The sequence below is a fragment of the Mytilus californianus genome, unplaced genomic scaffold, assembly GCF_021869535.1.
Source record: "Mytilus californianus isolate M0D057914Y unplaced genomic scaffold, xbMytCali1.0.p SCAF_20, whole genome shotgun sequence".
Classification (NCBI taxonomy): Eukaryota; Metazoa; Mollusca; class Bivalvia; order Mytilida; family Mytilidae; genus Mytilus; species Mytilus californianus.
Window position 1 is genome coordinate 5,692,589 of NW_026262669.1, and position 20,544 is coordinate 5,713,132.

Consider the following 20,544-nt stretch of genomic DNA (forward strand, 5'->3'; position numbering starts at 1 on the left):
CAAACAACACCATGTAAAAAAAAAACGATAAAAGGACATACAACAATAACAAAACTATACAAAGAAAACTAAGACCTAGCATCCGTCGTGTTGGTCATGAAAATATCCATTGTAAGTCTTTTGTGGTAAAATAGGAAAGAGTGTTGTTATGACAAGTGGAATATATTCATAGTTATATGGAATACAAATATTTCAAATATGTCAACCAAACTATTATCGCGTCCGCAAAGCCATTTCAGGGATGCAACAATGATCGCGTCAGAAAAGCCATTTAACATCTGTTAGGGATGCCACTAACATTAGTATTAGTCAAACACCTCAACATTGAATTGAATGACCGGAGCACATAAACAAATCTGAATCATGGTAATATATACCTTTATCATAAAGGTTTGGTATCAAAATGTCTGTATTAAATGGTCATTGTTAAATATTTTGCCTATAGTTACGGGGGTGTCTATTATCCGAACGAGCATAGTGTTTCAATATATATTTCAAAATCATGTCTGTAGGAAATGACTGTTTTGACTATTTGTCACTTACAATAAACGTAGATAATACTTACATATGAGATCTCTCTTCCTTTCTGAAAGACGAAACAGATCAATGGTGTCAGTTTCACATGTATAAGTGACAGATTCACAAACAAATATACTGATAGATGTGTTGTCGTTTCCAAAGCAAAACAAACGGTTTCGAATAAAATGTGGTTGATTTACTTCATTTTACCACCTATTGTTGAATTATATTGTGAGTTAACCACTCACAATCGTTATGGACAAAGATAACATTATTATTACATTTTCAGACGTGTATTACGACAACTTATGCCTCTTATGTGATGATTGACTCAGCAAATATGAGTATTTAAAATTAAATACAAACGTAAAATGTCTAAATTGAAAAGTATTCGCTGCATTGAGAGCTATGCATTATGCTTCTATTGAACATTTTGTTATCAGTTATGAGGATGTTTAGTGTTCTGAATATCTGAAACATAACTGTCGAAAAGGGTCAAATGTCGTATCGTAGAACATAGAATTCACTGTTAAAATATGATTAATGTATGTACGATTTGCCGTTCATTATTGAGGATTATGGTTAATCTGTTCAATGTTGTTCTGGAATTATCAACAAAACAAAACTGCAATGTTTTACCAAGATATGAGTATATTATTTTTATGACCTTAGTTATTTTCAAAAGTTCGGCATCCAAGTAACTAATATACGTCCATTCATATCACTGATGGCACAGGCGAACATTTGGGTATATATATATAAAATAATTAAAATTGTTCTTTTGAAAAGGGATAAACTATAAAGTAATACATCCTGCTTGGGGCACACTCATTAAAAAAATCACACGTTGTCAGAGAGTAATACATTTTAAATAACATTCATTGAAAATTACACAACATCATGTAAAACTTAAATCACAAGGCCTTTTGAATTCATTAGATAATAATACACGAGTTTAAGAAAATATGGTTTCTTTTTTACATGTAAAATACACATGTACTGAGGTAATTTAACCTTATTAAAGTTCTTCTTTAATGCCATGTTTTTAATTTTGACAAAACTTAATTCATCAACCTAAATTGTAACTGCAACTTTGGAACACAATTCCTTTTTTAAAAAGGCTATCAGGGATTGCCATGGAACTTCTATAATATTAAATTCTTCATTTTACAAAACATAGGTGTCATGCATATTACATGATATCTTTTTAATCCTACAAGAAATAACTTTCTTTGGTCATCTTATTTTATTTTTATTTCAAAGGTTATATTCATTGTATATTAACATGCACACGTATAAAAATTGCGGTTTTTATCCAACGCAATCATAGGTTTGAACGTTGATTTCAATTTAGACTTGTTTATATTTTTCCGTTTGGGCTTGTATTATATTTTCCGTCGGGTTTATATGATCCGTTCATCCTATTTTGACTCTTTAAAATTCAAGAGTCTATCCTAAATTAAGGTAAATTAAATGGCCTTCCAAATACCGTTTCGATCCCTAACATCACAGAAGAGACATTAAATTTCGAAATCCGGATATGGTGTATTAAAATTTTTGCACCTCATGTTTGTGGCAAACCATCTTTTCCACAAGTTTATTGTTTTCTGTTTGGTATTAAATTAATATAAAGATCCATTTTGTACTAGTGATCAATTTATTTGGCAATCGCCAATGGCAGTCAGCAGGGTTTAAGAACATCCGTTGTTCGACCTGTTAGTCAAATGCGTTTTGTTAAAATATACTTTTTCACTATTTCGGTCTTTTGGAAAATGTTGTTTGTGCTGTATTTAGTCCCCTCTACCTAGAAATTTGCTTAACATGCACACGTATAAACATTGCGGTTTTTATCCAACGCAATCATAGGTTTGAACGTTGTTTTCAATTGAGACTTGTTTATATTTTTCCGTTTGAGCTTCTATTATATTTTCCGTCGGGTTTATATGATCCGTTCATCCTATTTTGACTCTTTAAAATTCAAGAGTCTATCCTAAATTGAGGTAAATTATATGGCCTTCCAAATACCGTTTCGATCCCCAACATCACTGAAGAGATATTAAATGTCGAAATCCGGATATGGTGTATTAAAATTTTTGCACCTCATGTTTGTGGCAAACCATCTTTTCCACAAGTTTATTGTTTTCTGTTTGGTATTAAATTAATATTAAGATCCATTTTGTACTGGTGGTCAATTTATTTGGCAATCGCCAATGGCAGTCAGCAGGGTTTAAGAACATCCGTTGTATATATATATATACAAGTCTAAATTGATATATATATATACAAGTCTAAATTGAAAACAACGTTCAAACCTATGATTGCATTGGATAAAAACCGCAATTTTTATAAGTGTGCATGTAAAACAAATTTCTTGGTAGAGGGGTGTAAATACAGCACAAACAACATTACCAAAAGACCAAAAAAGTGAAAAGTATATTTTAACAAATCGCATTTGACTAACAGGTCGAACAACTGATGTTCTTAAACCCATATATATGTATGTTAAAATATACTTTTTCACTTTTTTGGTCTTTTGGAAAATTTGTTTTGCACGCACACGTATAAAAAATGCGGTTTAATCCAACGCAATCATAGGTTTAAACGTTGTTTTCAATTTAGACTTGTTTATATGTATATATACATGTATATATTTAATAAAGAACAAAAATTTGCCGGAATTCAAACTCATGTTATTGGGATATCGTGACAACACCACCTGCACTGTGTCCAGCGCTCTAAACCACAGGGCCACCTAGACTGAACTAAACATTCAGCTTTCGGTGGTCTAGTGTTACCACAGAACATGATATATTAGGCATGAAGATGGAATTGATTGCAGATAAGCTAAATTATCTGTCGTAAAGGATCGTATAATTTAGTCATAAAAATAATTATTTGATAAGTACGTCTAAACAAGTGACAACTCTATGACAGGTCCATCAAAAGGATCAGCAGTGAAGGTGATACACGGCTGAAAACACATATTATATTCATAATAGCTCTAAATATCAGCACAACAATGTTAAATCTGCAAATTTGCAGAAGCAATTGTTTGTTCTTCCCTCGCCGGGATTCGAACTCATGCTATTGGGATATCCTGACATCACCGCCTGCGCTGTGTCCAGCGCTCTAGACCACAAATATATATATATGTATAAGTGTTGATGAATATGGTATTGATGATTATATTATGTTTATTGTGAACTTTTAGTTTCAATGCAATATTAAATACATTTTGGATTTCAAATTGTTGTTCAAATTTCTAGCCAAGGGGAATAGCTGTTGTAAAAAAAAAGTTACTAAATTAATGAAATACAATAGGTTGTTTAAGACTTGGTCGAGTATGGTTCAGACTAGGTCGAGTATTGTTCAGACTAGGTCGAGCATGGTTCAGACTTGATCGAGAATAGTTCAGACACATACAAAATTGTTCAGTACTGCTAGAGTATAAGTTCAGACTGTTAAGTATAGTTCAGACTACACTCGATTAATATCAAGGAAGTTTCACAACAAGTCAGACTGGTAGAGTACAAATCAGTACAGTCGAGTAAAGATATAGGCCATTTCAGATTTTTTTCTGGTTTGTAGTGTATGTTGCTCATGTAATATACGTATACATATTTACGTCATGTCCATAAAAACAATATTAAGGAACTTACCCACACTTGTTACATCTGAACAGGTATTTTCCTTCCTCTTTTGGTTTCGTATCCTGTTCGTTATCACTGTAATGAGCAACACAATTGATTAAAATAAAATTAAACTCTTTTTAGGTTGAAGATATAAACACAAGGTAGCAATGAAATAATGACATTCTTATCTATATCCAAAAACCTTATAGAACTATTTCTGCTTTGCATATACTTTGCCCCCCTTATCCCCGTCTCTCTTACAGCAAAAAACCGCATGAACTGATGAAGTCTTCAGATTTAACAATATGCAGAACAGTGTAATTGCATAAGCTTTATATAAAGGCAATAGTAGTATACCGCTGTTAAATAGTCATAATCGATTTAACTGAAACAAATCCGGGTTACAAACCAAAACTGAGGAAAACACATCAACCATAAGAGGAAACAAAACGGAACAACAGACACACTGAACTGTTACAAAAACAAACGCCAACAATACATAAATTGCCATATTTCTGACTTGGTACAGGACATTTTAAGAAAAAAAGGTGGGTTGAACCTGGTTTTATGGCTAGCTAAACCTCCCGCTTATATAGCAATGTTAAAACTACCGCTAAAATTACAAAATTACGTGACATGAATAAAGTACAAGTAAGTGCAAGAACATTCAGGACAGTGACATACATAAACAAACAGTATACAATAGCCCTTCCCAACGTGTAAACCACAGAATAACACCGACAACCTAAAATAAATTAACAACAAAACACAAATACAACATAATAGAATAATGAACTGTATGTTACACGAATGTATCAACGCAACAAAAAGTAACGTCACAGGTAAATTTCTAAAAATACAATATGAAATTGGAATTAAGTTAGTGATGGTTTTATTTGATGTATTTTCTAACCATTACAAGAATTGATATAGGATTGTGTTACATACGATTATTCCAAACATTATAAAAATAACTTGTAGTGTTCTGTTAAGTTCATTAAATGATAATATACAAACGAAACAATTTTACTAACTTCCTTCGCTATTCGTAAATATTACTGCTTAAGTCGTTGACCCCATTATCAACAGTCGATTATGAATATGTGACTGCTAAAGTCGTTGACCACTTCATCAACAGTCGATTGTGAATGTCACTGCTGAATTCGTTGACCCCTTTATTCACAGTTGATTGAGAATGTGACTACTGACGTCGTTGACCCCGTTATCAACAGCCGATTGTGAATATGACTGCTAAAGGCGTTGAACCCTTTATCAACACTCGATAGTGAATGTGACTGCTAAAGTCGTTGACCCCTTCATTAAAATTCGATTGTGAAATGTGACTGCTGAAGTCGTTGAACCCGTTATCAACAGTCGATTGTGAATGTGACTACAGAAGTCGTTGATCCCCTTTTCAACTGTCGATTGTGAATGTGAATGGTATAGTTGTTTGACCCTTTTTAACAGTCGATTGTGAATGTGACTGCTACAGTCATTCACCCCTTCATCAACAGTCGATTTTGAATGCGGCTGCTGAAGTCAGTGTCCGCTTTATCAACAGTCGATTGTGAATGTTGTTGAAGTATTTGACCCCTTCATCAATAGTCAATTGTGAATGTTACTGCTGAAGTCGTTGAACCCTTCAGCACAGAGTCGATTTTAAAAAATCTTGTGAATCGAGGATATTTTAAAAAGAGGTGGAAAATATCAGAGAGGACATTCAAACTCATACGTCGAAGACATATGGAGAACACCATGGCAAATAATGAAAATTGACGAAAGGACAAACAACAGTTAACATAAAACTACATATACACAATTAAAAGAAGACTGCGCAACATGACTTGATAATGTCGTTTGAAAACAGTATGGTGTCCTTAGCTTATACTTAGCACAATTTGGCTTACTAGTGCGGATATTTATGATGAATGCCTTTTACATTCAATATCATGGTTATATCGTAAATCTAAAGTATCAATAGGTTCTAAATCTTTAACTAGACAAGCAGAAACATTTTAACGAGCAGTATATTTACGAAAATTAAATACAACCTAATTTTAACGCTATGGAAAATAAATTACGATATACGCTTGCACATCATTATCAGTATTAATTGCTTAAACGCAATCCTACTCGAGTTAGTGCTTGCTAACGTATGCAACGCATTACAAATGCCTTTGTTAAAGATGTAAATCAAAGCAAAATAGAACATTTGAATAAAAATGTGAGTTGGTGAAATATGTATCAAGAAAATTAAGCAAATACAGCTTTAAAAAACTTCTACTTAGGAACAATGCAATGAAGATAATTACATAATGTAACTAGTTACTGTGTCAACAGTAAAACGGTGCACTGGTTTACACAATATAAGAAACAAATTTATCCAGAACCATGGAGAGAGGGGCTTCATTCCTTAAAAACAATAATTAAGGTATACATGAAGATAATGTGTGATTCACTTAAACATTTGACAAAAAGTTTACATTGTTTTAAGCGTAAAATTAACACTGTAAAATATACGAACATATTGCCCTACCTCTTTGGTTTAGGTAATTCTTTCTCTCTGTTTCCGATATCTTGTGTACGTACTCCACTGTCAAAATAAATATGAAGTATTTACAAGTGATTCCTTAAATGCATAATATCAAAACAAAACATTTTAAAAATGAGGAAAACAGATATTCTGTGCCAGTTTGAAAACAAGTATTCCTGAATAACTTCATAAGTTTACGTAGTGTCGAGTGCATTGTGAATACAAATAAAAATGTACATTGTCATAGACCACATGTCTATTTACTAGAGTACATTGTTATTCCATTATAAACAATGCATTCTTAATGACCACATCTTTTTATTGAATGAATTGTCTTCCCTGCGTCTGTCATGAGATTCAATTTTGAAATACATTGATATTCAAAAACAGAATTTTGATTATACAAAAATGCATATCACTTTCAAATAATATAGTTATATTAAAGCATTTATTACGACTACAGAATGCAGTCTACAAAACAATACTCTTCTCAGGTATTTCAGTGGATTTACCTTATTTTGAGGATGCCAAACAGTTGTTTGATGTCGTTATCTGTTACAGGCTTAGCAGTATACTGTATGTTCGGAAATTCAAATAAAGGCTCTACCGTCAGCTTTGCAATGTCATCTGTAAGCTTTTGTAACGACTGTAACAATTTTCCATCGTTTCTTGTCTTTTCGAGTTCATATATTTTATTGCCTATGTCACTTCCCGCCTTCAAATTCATTTTGCTATCTGCCATGATCGTTGTCAATTTGTCCTTTTCCGTCTTGGATTGATCCTTGACCGATGCAATCATCCCTGCGATGCATTTATCAACCATTGCCTTTATATTTGTACCTTCTTCTGTTATAGCTTTTACTACTACTTCCACGTTTACATCAAATGCCTTTAGACCTTCTTCTATCTTTTTCAAGTTTTGGGTTTTTTCGTGTACCTTTCTGTGGAGGTCTTTTTTAATCTTCTCCTTCAGCTTTGTTATGCTGTCCATAAGCTTAGAAAAGGCATGGCCTGTGTGACTTCCGGTCACACAACTGCTACAAACTGCTACATTACAGGTATTACATAGAAAACATAAGTCTTCCTTGTGGTACGGACATTTCGATTTACCTTCCGGAATGACGTCTGAGGACGACTGAAACTGGTGATTGATTGTGCCTTTCTGTCTTTTATGAAATATTTTACAATTTTCACAAAAGTATTGTTCACATTCTAAGCAGTATTGCAATCCTGAAGCACTTATGCAAATCTCGCATGTTTTAGACGCCGCCTGAGCCATTTTATCGGAAAGAAAATACACTTATCACACAGGTAAGATATATAACCCGTGACATAACAATCCATATTTAGATATAATAAGATTATATCAATATGTGTCGTATATTTATTTGCAACGTTAAATACATTCAGGTTGAAAAGAATCTCCGTATAATAATAAAAGCCAAGAACAAGCTGTCTAAATTAAATGAGCAATAATAAGTGAGAAACAATGAAACCCTGACTACAGCAAAAGCCATGGGGATTGCACATAAGAAATGTAAATATGCAAAAATAAAAACATACAACTTATCATAGGTTTATTACATATATAGAACAATTAAAATTAATGCATTGGTAAGTGCCTTTATAACAAATACGGCCCTTAAACAAATATGTCTTACCAAGAGTAGTTATGATTTATAACTAAAATTTATGTTTTTTATGTTTTTATCCGTATGTGTTTAACCTTGAAGTATTCGAAATAATAAACAGGGACTATATAGATATAAGGAGATGAGGTATGAGTGCCAATGAGATAACTCTCCATCCAAGTCACAATTTATAAAATTAAACCATTATATGTCAAAGTACGGCCTTCAACACAGAGCCTTGGTTCACACCACACAGCAAGCTATAAAGTGCCCCAGAAAATTACTAGTGTAAAACAATTCAAACGGAAAAACCAACGGTCTAACCTATGTAAAAAACGAGAAACGAGAAACACTTATGAACCACATCAACAAACAACAACTACTGAACATCGGATTCCTGACTTAGGACAGGTGAAAACAATTGCAGCGGGTTAAAACGTTTTAATGGTACCAAACCATCACCCTTATCTGTAACAATAGTGTAACATAACAACATAGAAAGACACATGTTATACAGAATGAAACACGTACATTACTTATATATTTTGCCAAAAGAATATACATTTATCTAAATTATCAACATACAATTTGTAATGCTCATATAAGTACACAATATTACAAAATCTTTCAGAAATGTGTCTATATAATATATATTATATACAGGTATAACAGCTAATCGTACAGGTAAGACATTTAAAGAGCTGTTAGAATATTCTTTTATTTGTCTTTATTAATATTACTTTAACTGTTAAGTCTGTTTTTTTGTGATATCCATTTGACGTGACTCTGTACTTAGATATATCGTCATACTTTGAACGACAAAAGTATTTTATATCTATCTGTGTGACGTCAAACGCGCAATTCTTCGCCAGTACTTAAAACCTTCTATCCTTTATTGGTGGATTTTACATAGATAAATAAAATCGTATCATAAAAAAGCAAAATGAGGATGTTAAATTTGATGTATGCATTTTTGTGCTTCTTTGTTACGTGTGTTTGTTTTTATAGTGATTAAGATGATAACACAATGTTGGCAGCTGTGCCCCTATTTTTGACATTTTTACCTCTTGTGTCTGTTTGTTTTTTTCACGCATTGTTGTCAATATAATGGAATTTGATGCGACACTATACAAGTGAGAGGTTTAGCTAGCTGTACCTGTACCAAGTCAGGAATATGACAGTTGTTACCCATTCGTTTGATGTGTTTAGTCTTTTGATTTTGCCATTTGATTAGGGACTTACCTATTTGAATTTTCCTCGAAGTTCAGTATTTGTGATTTTACTGTTTTTCTTTTGTTTGTGGATAAAAGTACAGGTATCTAGCGTGATACTGTATTTAGAAAAACACGATGGTCTCTATATGATAACAAAAGTCATAGCCATGAAATAATTTCACATTTATAAATTATAAATACATTAACTCAAACGTGTCAGACCTTTAATCGATGCATCTCAGAACGTTTAGAAAATTAGGAAAACTACTAGCTAACCATTATATAATTTTTGTTTCACAGATAACGATAGTTATCTTCCAATATTCGTCACCACTATCGCTTACTCATTGTCTCAAATAGGACATTGTCGAATTCAACTAATCAACATATGTGTGTTTCAAACTAGGTACGAAATGTTGACCAATATCTTTTTACCCTTTCACAGCACTAGATAATAACCCAAATTTTAAGTTGGCTCCCGGTTACTCGGTCTTTGGTTTTCTATTTTGTGTTATTTGTATTTTAGTAGTTTTTTTTACATTTTTTTTTTTTTTTTGCCATGGCGTTTTCAGGTTTTCTCCGACTTATTAGTTTGAATATCTTTTTGGTATCTTTCGCATCTCTTTCAAAAGAAAACTTATCTGTGTTAATTCTTTACTGATATTGTGTCCAGTGATATGGTAGATCGATTGCCAACAATAACGTGAATTGTAACATTGCCATCTTGGTTATTAATTCGAACTTCCATATTATGACCGCGTTTAATTAGTCAGCTTGAAATGATTGTCAATGCAAGTCTGTCTTTACCTGGGAAAGTCGTAAAAAATATGTGTACACAAAAAATGTGCAAGCCAACGTATGATACAACAGGTGGGGACTGTCACCAAACTTGAAACCTTATGTTGATGAAACCTACTGGTGACTGGCACAAAAGACCAAAGAGGTTTAATGGTTAACTTTATTTTTGGTTTGCTGTCTCATTTTCTCACAAATCTACTCAAAAGCTATATTCTGAAAAACAAAATTTTGTACACGCTGTGACTAAGAGCCTGACATATTGACTTCGAATTAGGACTTTATATATTTATTGAAGTAAACAGTTCGCTCTTATTCTTCCTTTTAAGATCACTAAAGTGACAAAGACAAACGCACCTACTTCCAATTAGGACGATGACATACTGTCTCGGTACAGGTTTTGGATAATTGAACATGCGAATATCTAATAAAACTAATGACAATTTGCGTTAACAAAGTCAATAAATTTTTTAAAACAATTAATTTTGTTGATTAAGTTAAACTGTCAAAAAAAACGTTATAAAGAACCAAAAGACATTTTAAAATATTTTATCGAAATTGTTTATCGAAAGGTTATTTCGGAATATCCCTATTGTTCACCACACTTCAACTTTGAGCGTTTAATAAAATATAATAGTTCTACTCCTACAACGTCTACTTATAATAATGATACAGTATAGAAATAATAATGAAAGTAATAAAATCAAATAAATAAGGTAATCATGATATAAAAAACACTATATCACAATTAAAAGAGAGAAAGAGAGAATAAAGAACTTACATCAGTTGAATTACATGTGCTACATTACTTGCAATCTTATGCATTACTATTTGACGGGAACTTGACTGATCGGTGAATGATCGGTGACGGATGTTTGACTGATCGATGAATGATTTGTGATCGATGACCCATATAATCCGTCAGATACGTCAAATAAGCTATGTGAGAGTAACCGTGACAACGGTCAGCGATCGATCAGTAAATTAATTATATGCACGGATCGCACGGATCGGCCGAATGCGTATATAATTAAAATACTTATGTAAAACGAACTTCATAGTAATTACATGCGATAAACGCGGACCTCTTCGAAGACACCTTTACTCGCAATAACACATAAACAAATATGTAAATTACTTTTCACGCATTATGTGTATTTTGTTTTCTTTATTGGTTCTCTTTTTTTTCAGCCAAATAAATTACCTAAGTGCATTTTAATGTCATGCTCAGAATGTTTCTGTATCACTAAAAAGAGATAACATGTTATCATGAATGTAGCAATTATGCATTTTAATGTCACTAGATGATGAAAATGAAAATAATATAACAGTACAGATACTTAAAGCTAGGTTTGAATAAATTACGAGTGCATTCATTTCTTTATTTACATGGAAATCATGAACCGCGATTGAAATTTATTACTTTTTGTACATCAGGATGTGTTGTTTGTTTTTTACCAAATAATGATTTATATCAGAGAAAAGATACTAAAATTGTGTTTCTATTGTTTAAATATGCTAACATTTCTTCTTTTTCTAAATTCCTCTAAATAATTCTTTTTTTTATGAAATGTGAAGAATTTAAGTATAGATTAACTTTTGTTTTTGTTAAATAAGAATGCAACCATTTCTTTATTTTAATGGAAATTATCGACCGCCATTGGATTTTAGTTCTTTTTGTTCATCAGGATGGATTGTTTTTCATAAAATATGCTAAATTTTGGGGAAAAGATACTAAAACTTTGTTCGCATTGATTAAAAATGCCAATATTTTTTTGTCCTTTTTGTACATCAGGAAAGGTTGTTTTTCACAAAATGTAATGAATATCAGAGAAAAGAAACTAACATGTTGTTAGCATTGCATTGTTTAAAATTACCAATATTTTTTTTTTTTTATATCCAGCAATGTTATTTGTAACTAGTTTAATCAAAGGCCTCAGTGCAAGTTCTTTTTTGATAAAATTGTAATGATATTAGGATGAAAATACTTAAACTTTTGCTTGTGTTGAATAGGAATGTAATAATTTCTTTATTTTGATAGAAATTATGAACCGCCATTAGAATGTAGTACTCTTTGTACATCAGGATAGGTTTTTTTTTTTACAAATTATGATATATATCAGAGAAAAGATACTAAAATGATTTTTGCATTATTTAAATATGCAAATATTTCTTCTTTATATTCAAACTCATAATAAGTCATTTTAAATGCCTGTGAGTATTTTTTGTTTTTTTTTAAATGTGAATAATATAAGGATAAATATGCAAAAACTTTTGTTTTTGTTGAATAAGAATGCAATCACTTCTTTATTTGAATATATACTATTGATAGTCATTGTTGTTTTGTACTTTTTCTACATCAGGAAAGGTTGTTTTTCACAAAGTTAAATGAATATCAGAGAAAAGATACTAAAATGTTGTTCGCATACAAATGTAGTTTAAAATTAACAAAATTGTTTTTTTTATGAAAACAATGCAATGTTATTTGTAGCTGGTTATTTCAAAGGCTTCAGGATAAGTTTTTTATTGATATAATTTCATAAAATAATGAAAATTGATAAAATTGTAATGATATAAGGATGAAAATACTTAAACTTTTGTTTGTGTTGAATAAGAATGCAATTATGTCTTTATTTTAATAGAAATCATGAACCGCCATTTGATTTTTGAACTTCATGTACATCAGGATTGAATGTATTTCATAAACTATGCTGATTTTCAGGGGAAAGATACTTCAATTTTGTTTGCATTGATTAAAATACCAATATTTCTTCTTTTAGATCAGAAATAATGCAACGTCATTTGCAATCAGTCAATATGAATGCCTTTAGATAATTACTGTTTAGCTCACCTGGCCGAAAGGCCAAGTGAGCTTTTCTTATAACTTGGCGTCCGTCGTCCTTCGTTGTCGTCGTCGTCAGTTAGCTTTTAAAAAAATCTTCTCCTCTGAAACTACTATGCCAAATTTAACCAGACTAGGCCACAATCATAAATTATCTAGTTTAAAAAATGTGGCCGATGAACCGGCCAACCAACCAAGATGGCCGCCATGGCTAAAAATAGAACATAGGGGTTAAATGTAGATTTTGGCTTATATCCCTAAAACCAAAGCATTTAGAGCAAATCTTACATGGGTAAAAATGTTCATCAGGTCAAGATCTATCTACCCTGAAATTTTCAGACAAATCTGACAACCTGTAGTTGGGTTGCTGACCCTGAATTGGAAATTTAAGGACATTTTGCAGTTTTTGGTTGAATATTATTATAGATAGAGATAAACTGTAAACAGCAATAATCTTTTACAAAAATCTTCTCCTCTGAAACTACTGAAACAAATTTAACCAAACCTATGTACAATTATCATTAGGGTATCTAGTTTTAAAAATGTGTCCAATGACCTGGCCCGCCAAATAAGATGGCCGACATGGCTAAAAATAGAACATAGGTGTTAAATGCAGATTTTGGCGGATATCTCTGAAACTAAAGCATTTAGAGCAATCTGACATGAGATCAAATGTTCATCAGGTTTAGATATATCTGCCCTGCAATTTTTAGACAAATCAGATAACCCGTTGTGTCGTTGCTGTCCCTGAATTGGTAATTTTTAGGAAATTTTGCAGTTTTTGGTTATTATCTTGAATATTTTTTATAGATATAGATAAACTGTAAACAGCAATAATGTTCAGCAAAGTAAGATCTACAAATAAGTTAAATGACCAAAATGGTCAATTGACCCCTTGAGGAGTTATTGCCCTTTATAATAATTTTTTTACAATTATTTGGTATATTTTTGTAATCTTTTACAAAAATCTTCTCCTCTGAAACTACTGAGACAAATTTAATCAAACTTGGCCACAATCATCATAAGGGTAGGTAGTTTAAAAAATGTGTCCAATGACCTCGCCTGCCAACCAAGATGGCAGGCATGGCTAAAAATTAGACATAGGGGTAATATGCAAGGTTTGTCTATTATTATTTGAACCGTTATAAATAGAGAAAATCTGAAATGAGCAAAAATGTTCAGAATTATGTGCTCTACCAAATGTTTATATACGTCAAAACTATTAGACAAATTCTTATAGGAGTTATAGCCCATAAATAACAAATTTCACCATTTTTTTTCATTTTTGCCTATTATCATGTTAAGATATTTAGAGAGAAACATGTTTTTTTTTTTCTGTTATGCCTTATATGATTTAAGTTATAATAGATTAATAAACACTTTTAATCACAAAAATGATCAGCAAGGTAAGATCCATTAAACAGTCAAATCTTGCCGATATAGTTAGTAGACTGTCACTCTTCATAAAAGTGATTGCCCTTAAATGAGGCTTGTTTTACTCTCTTTTGTGTTTTGAGCAAAAACTCAAGAAGATAGAGAGAAACTAAACAGACTAAAAGATCAGTCATACAAGATAAAAAAAAATAGAGATTTTCGTCATGAAGTCTATTCTCGTCTACAATGTTAGAGAGTGTCCTTTGTTTGATATATATGCACATAGACCAAGGTGAGAGACACAGGCTCTTTAGAGCCTCTGGCTTATAAGATATGAATAATTACTATACTTTATACTAAAATATTAATCTTGGTGAACGATGTAGGTCGCAAAATCTTTAGAAATTCAAAGAGTAAGGAGAGTTGTACACATAATTTGAACACAAAGAACCCCGATCCACCTGTTATATCTACTAACAGCATTCCATTTTTATATTTCTTACTTAAGTGTGCAAAAAACTGCATTAAAAATAAGTATGCCCAAAATTATAAATTCCGCTGATTGGTTCAACTTGTACTGTGATTCAAAAGATTCACAAATTATAATGCTATTAATACATTTACTCCGCTCAAATATAATTCTTAAGTGAAGTACTTTGTTGAGGTAAAATATTAACCTTGACAAAGATATATATATAATACGTATGCTATGCTTATGTATGTTCACATTTTAACACTGAAATATTGTTTAATGACATTCTATACAATTTTGTTATACAAATCGAAAGTAAGTAAGAATCTATCGCGCCATAAATCCATAAATCAATGAATGAGGCATGTCAATGATCTTCTTAGACATAATCTTTCTATTTTCAATAATTTTGGTGAGGATTATTTAGAATTGATTTGTATCAGATTTGGGTTCTGTCGACCTTCGACTGCTTAAGTAACAATCCCATTTCTTAGAAATGTAAACAATGGACAAAAATGAAATGTGAATCTTAACAATTTTTGGGTCACTGATCAACATAATTTCTGAATAATCTGTGTTTGCTATATCTTTGTATTTAACGTGTAACCTTGAACATATATTTTCATGTCATGTTTTAATTCACATTGTTCAAGTCTATACAAGATAAGTGGCTTATGATGAGAAATTTTGTATGCACCCAAAAGGATGGCGGACGATGTTCTAGAATAATTAATTTGACATCATTACATAATCATTATCACGTGACATTATTATTTGTAAACAAACAATCCCGTGTCGGAATTTTCCATACCATTCCATTTTGCAAAAAGTACTGGAAATCCAGCGTCTTCCATAGGGCTAGAGAATAAACACAATTATCTGTAATTCCAGGCTCTTCCTTAAAAAAAAGATGGGGGTGAACTATTTCTGGAATAGTCCATTGTACCCTAATACGTCCATGCAACTTTGCCAATACAACATTATCATCCATTATAGCTATAAGTCTGCATGAAGCAATACTTCGAATATATGATTTTACCAAACCTGTTAAAAAACTATGTAGTGAAGAAATGTTTGTTAAAATACATATATATATAGCATTTGTGTACTCCTTTTTCTCTTCATATTAATAATTATGTATACACTACATGTATGTTTAAAGTGCACATTGAGTGCTCCAAAGTAAGGAGTATTATATGTATGTACATTGTATATAACACTCAGACACATGTCCATACCCCCAGACTAGTCCATATGTCAAGACGTCAATGAACACCAACTTGTCCTTTTCATAATCGCACAAACGTTTCAAATGAAGCCAAATCGTCCCCTTTTATGAATGCTTATTTGTGTCCACCGTTATACAATAGCGATTTATAAAATAATCACGTGTGGTTTAAGAATAAATCCAATCGATATTATTGCAGGAACCTTCCTTTTGTTTTGTTGTAAAAATGGAACAGTTTTTCTTTAAAAGCTCAAAAACTACTCTTGCAGGAAACCGTCCATGCAATACCCTGAAACATTATTAAGATATTTAGGCATCACTGCAGTATATTAGTACAATGCATTTATCTGTACAAAACTAATTGCAATCTTTATGTTTGCTCTACATATGCAGAAAATATTTGCCACTGGACATTAAGCAATCAACAGTCACATTTCATTTTTGTCCATTGTTTACATTTCTAAGGCACTTTCATGAAACACGTGTTATTTTTAAATTGGTGGTTTACATTTGTCACGTTAATTTTTTAAATGGAACTCGATAGGATTGTGTCTTAAAAGCATTTTATCCAGTTAGAAGTGTAATATATCGTATATGTAAATTTTTACAAAATTGATCGCTAGCTGTCAAACTATTAAAGATACTTCCTTAAAGTCAGTATTCACCATGTGATTACATTATACTATTCCCATCATTCAAATGGTTGATTTACTCATGCGCCAAGGTATTTAACGAGCTCCGTGTGTACCTTCAAACCTTTGGGACAGGTAACGCTGATGTTTTACCTCGCAAGTTTTTGGTTTCAGATATTGAAATTCGGGATTATATAAAAAGCTTAAAAGGAATTCAAATAAAAGATCTAGCAGAGAAGAATGTAGTCAGTATACAAGTTGCTGCTATGGATATCAAAAATGATGTACAACACCGATTTCAACAACTTGGAACATGCTTCAAGAAAGTAGCCTCGTACCAAAAAGCTAAGCTAGATGCGGACGTTGGCTATCTTAAAGGTAGAATTGCAGACTATCAAAAAAGATTTGTCAAATATGTAGATGAACTCAAGGTAAAACTAAGAAAGTTACTAGTTATTTACATTGGTAGTGCCTTGGAAGATTTACTTAAAGTCGTATTAAAGATGGCATTGCGAATGGCAATGGCTGCAAATACATTTAAATGGCTGACTGATATTGAGAATTCCGACGATATTTTTGAGTTTCGACAGAAATAGCGGAAGCATCTAGACGTTTAACTCATGCCATTGGGAATGCAGTTAATTTTCATAAGCTTGTGGATTACAGCACTGAAATTGCAAATAATGTTGGCAAGATAATGACAATGGGTATGAAACTATGCAATTCATTTTTTTGAGAGACTATACTTCTTATTCCCCCAAAGATGATCTAGCCAAACTAAGTTCGTATTGGGCACTATTTATCGCAGAAATATGCGAGGGCATTGCTTCCACAAGTAGTATAGCTGCAAACACAATAAGAGGAATTATGGTGCAACTGGCAGGTGTCATGAAGCTAAAATAACGGCCGAACAATTGGTAGCAACACAAATAGAAGTATACGACCTTCAGGTTGACATTTTTGAAACAATGGCAAATTAATGTGAAGCCTCACTCAGATACAAACCTTTAAAATTCTTGGAGAAAGTCCAAAGGCTCAGCATCCAAGTGGTTTATCCATTGACACTATTACAACCTTATTGGCAGTTTCATCGATGTCGTACAATAATTTACGGACAACTAATGTTCAAATGCTGTGTAACATTTTAGAATATAAGCAGGGACGAAAGCCATAGTTATTTAACGGATTGGCTACAGAAATTGACAAGTTATTAGCATCAAGAGACAGTAAATGTCATGCTGAATTGAAATTTATAACAGTGTCAACAAAAAGGACGAACAAAACTTGCGACTATTCTTGGTTAGACCTTTCAATGTTATTCCGTGCTAAAACTGTTCTATTCCAAGTCCAGAAACGAACTGGTGGATGCAGCATGCTAAAATTTTACCATCACAAAGAGGTCATAGCTTTTATCTGGCTGGGTTTGAAATATATATGCTGATTGTTAGCAAAAACGCTCGTCCGGTAAATAGTTTAATTACTTACAATAAATCCAATAATTTTTGCTTTGTTTCATCACTGTGAAATTGCAATCGGATAGGTTCCGAAACAAAGTTACATTGTAAATGCTGATAACATTGTTTTTATGCAGTATTTTCTAAAATCCCAATAACCAATTTCTCATTTGTGTACATTACTCAACAATTAGCAATTAACGATTAACAGTGTTTGAATTTACAAAACTTACCAAACTAATTTATGAATAACATTATTTTTTTTGACTATGTGTTATATATATTATTATACCAACATTTCGTAAATCGTCAATCCATCTGCAAACCAAACAAAAAATAAAATCATCTACTTTTTAACCTGTTTGACTTCATTTTCAGTTTACATGATTTAGATGTTAATATTCTCATTTGTCTTTTAAAACAAGACTTTCAAATAGGGGTCGTTGTTACACGATGATATGCAACTTAAAAATGGGTCATTTGAAAGGTGTGTCATCTATCGCATCCGCATTTGTAATCATACAATAAATTCATTAACGACTAGACAATTCCTGGGTGCGTCAACTGTATAACCGTTAACTTTCATGTTTTCATCACCTGTCAAAGTATCACAATCGTGAATAGGACACACTCGGTCAATTTGCATATCAGCCAACAACTGCTATTCAATCAATCCGTGTAATCATGTCTTTATTGACCTTTTATACAATCACATCGTATCGGTCAATCAATTCGTGGTAAAACATGTAAAACGTATTAAGTATGTTCTACTTCCTGGTTTACATGTTTACAGGATATTGTATTTAAGATCAATCCAAATTTCCAGCATTATTGGAAAATAGTGTCTGAGTAAAATTCTTAACTATTTAGATAGGAATGATTGTCATAGTTTGTTTTGACTATGTTTTCCAACTTTACTAAATTATTTTCTTTATTAGGTACTTGTGCAAGTCACCCCAAAGAACTTCGACAACAAATTGTTTCAAGATGCTTAGACAAATTACATCATATCACCGCTCAAACAAATGACCAACCGCCTAAAGATATCATACACAGAAGGTCACGGTTCCAGTTGCCTTCAGCAAAGAATACCCAATCCATACCGGGTGTGTGGCAGGAACGAACGATCATATTTTCAAAAGATATGCCCTAATTCAATAAGTAATTCTAATTTTTATTTGCATTTTCATTTGCGATTTACAATGACTAAACCGAGATATAGGATACACGCAAATCAGACAGCAACCTTGGGTTTAGACAATTTTGGACATTATTATAAACATTAATCTATCTGTCCTTATTAAATGCAAGAAATTAAATACTTATATTGTTACTTATTTGAAATCCTTTTTGTATTTTGCAATTAGATATTTTTTTTATCTTGTTCAAAGTGTTATCATCATACCTCATTCTCATCATGAGATTACCACATCAACATCGATAAACACAATGCAAAAAGCAATTATCATCATGAGTCATGACATTACCGCATCGTCATCGATAAACACAATGCAAAAAGCAATTATCATCATGAGTCATGACATTACCGCATCGTCATCGAATAACACTATGCAACTATTATTAGCATACCTTATTCTCATCATGACATTACCACATCAACATCGATGAACACAATGCAACAAACAATTATCATCATGAGTCATGACATTACCGCAGTGCAACTATTATCAGCATACCTCATTCTCATCATGACATTACCGCATCATCATTGATTAACACAATGCAAATAGCAATTCTCATCATGACATTACCACATCAACATCGATAAGCACAATGCAAAAAAGCAATTATCATCATGAGTCATGACATTATCGCATCGGCATCGGTAAACACAATGCAACTATTATCAGAATACTTTATTCTTATCATGACATTACCGCATCGTCATCGGTAAACACAATGCAACTGTTATCAGCATACCTTATTCTCATCATGACATTACCGAATCGTCATCGATAAACACTATGCAAATAACATCAGACATTTTCATTGTGTTAACTCTTTATAGTTTTTTTTTTTCTAATGCATTTTTCATTTTATACATGTATGCCAGTATATCATATTTAACTTATTGCACGCTTTACGGCAAAGTTACATTAAACACGTGTTTACCTTATGCATGTACAATGCACACTGGTATATTTACTTATAGCTCAACCTTTCAACAAACATATTTGCTTTACAGATGAAAAAGACA

The 20,544-nt window shown here is 32.1% G+C and overlaps 1 protein-coding gene across 1 annotated transcript; it reads right to left on the reverse strand.

Moving 5' to 3' along the window:
• Nucleotides 1-561: 561 nt before the first annotated feature.
• LOC127731815 (probable E3 ubiquitin-protein ligase MID2) lies at nt 562-7,976 on the reverse strand. Its single transcript, XM_052240655.1, has 4 exons — nt 7,197-7,976; nt 6,688-6,744; nt 4,179-4,244; nt 562-586 (listed from the first exon to the last, which is right to left on the reverse strand). The coding sequence occupies exons 1-4, from the start codon at nt 7,961-7,963 to the stop codon at nt 562-564; spliced, it is 915 nt and encodes a 304-aa protein (XP_052096615.1). The 5' UTR covers nt 7,964-7,976.
• Between the last annotated feature and the right edge of the window lie 12,568 nt (nt 7,977-20,544).

Bases quoted from the DNA above. Each gene is read 5' to 3' on its own strand.
- LOC127731815 (XM_052240655.1), bottom strand. From the start codon at position 7,963: ATGGCTCAGGCGGCGTCTAAAACATGCGAGATTTGCATAAGTGCTTCA. The intron at 6,745-7,196 runs GTAAATCCACTG...TTATTTTGACAG, and splicing joins TTTGGCATCCTCAAAATAAG to TGGAGTACGTACACAAGATA. The intron at 587-4,178 runs GTAAGTTCCTTA...TTCGTCTTTCAG, and splicing joins TTCAGATGTAACAAGTGTGG to AAAGGAAGAGAGATCTCATA.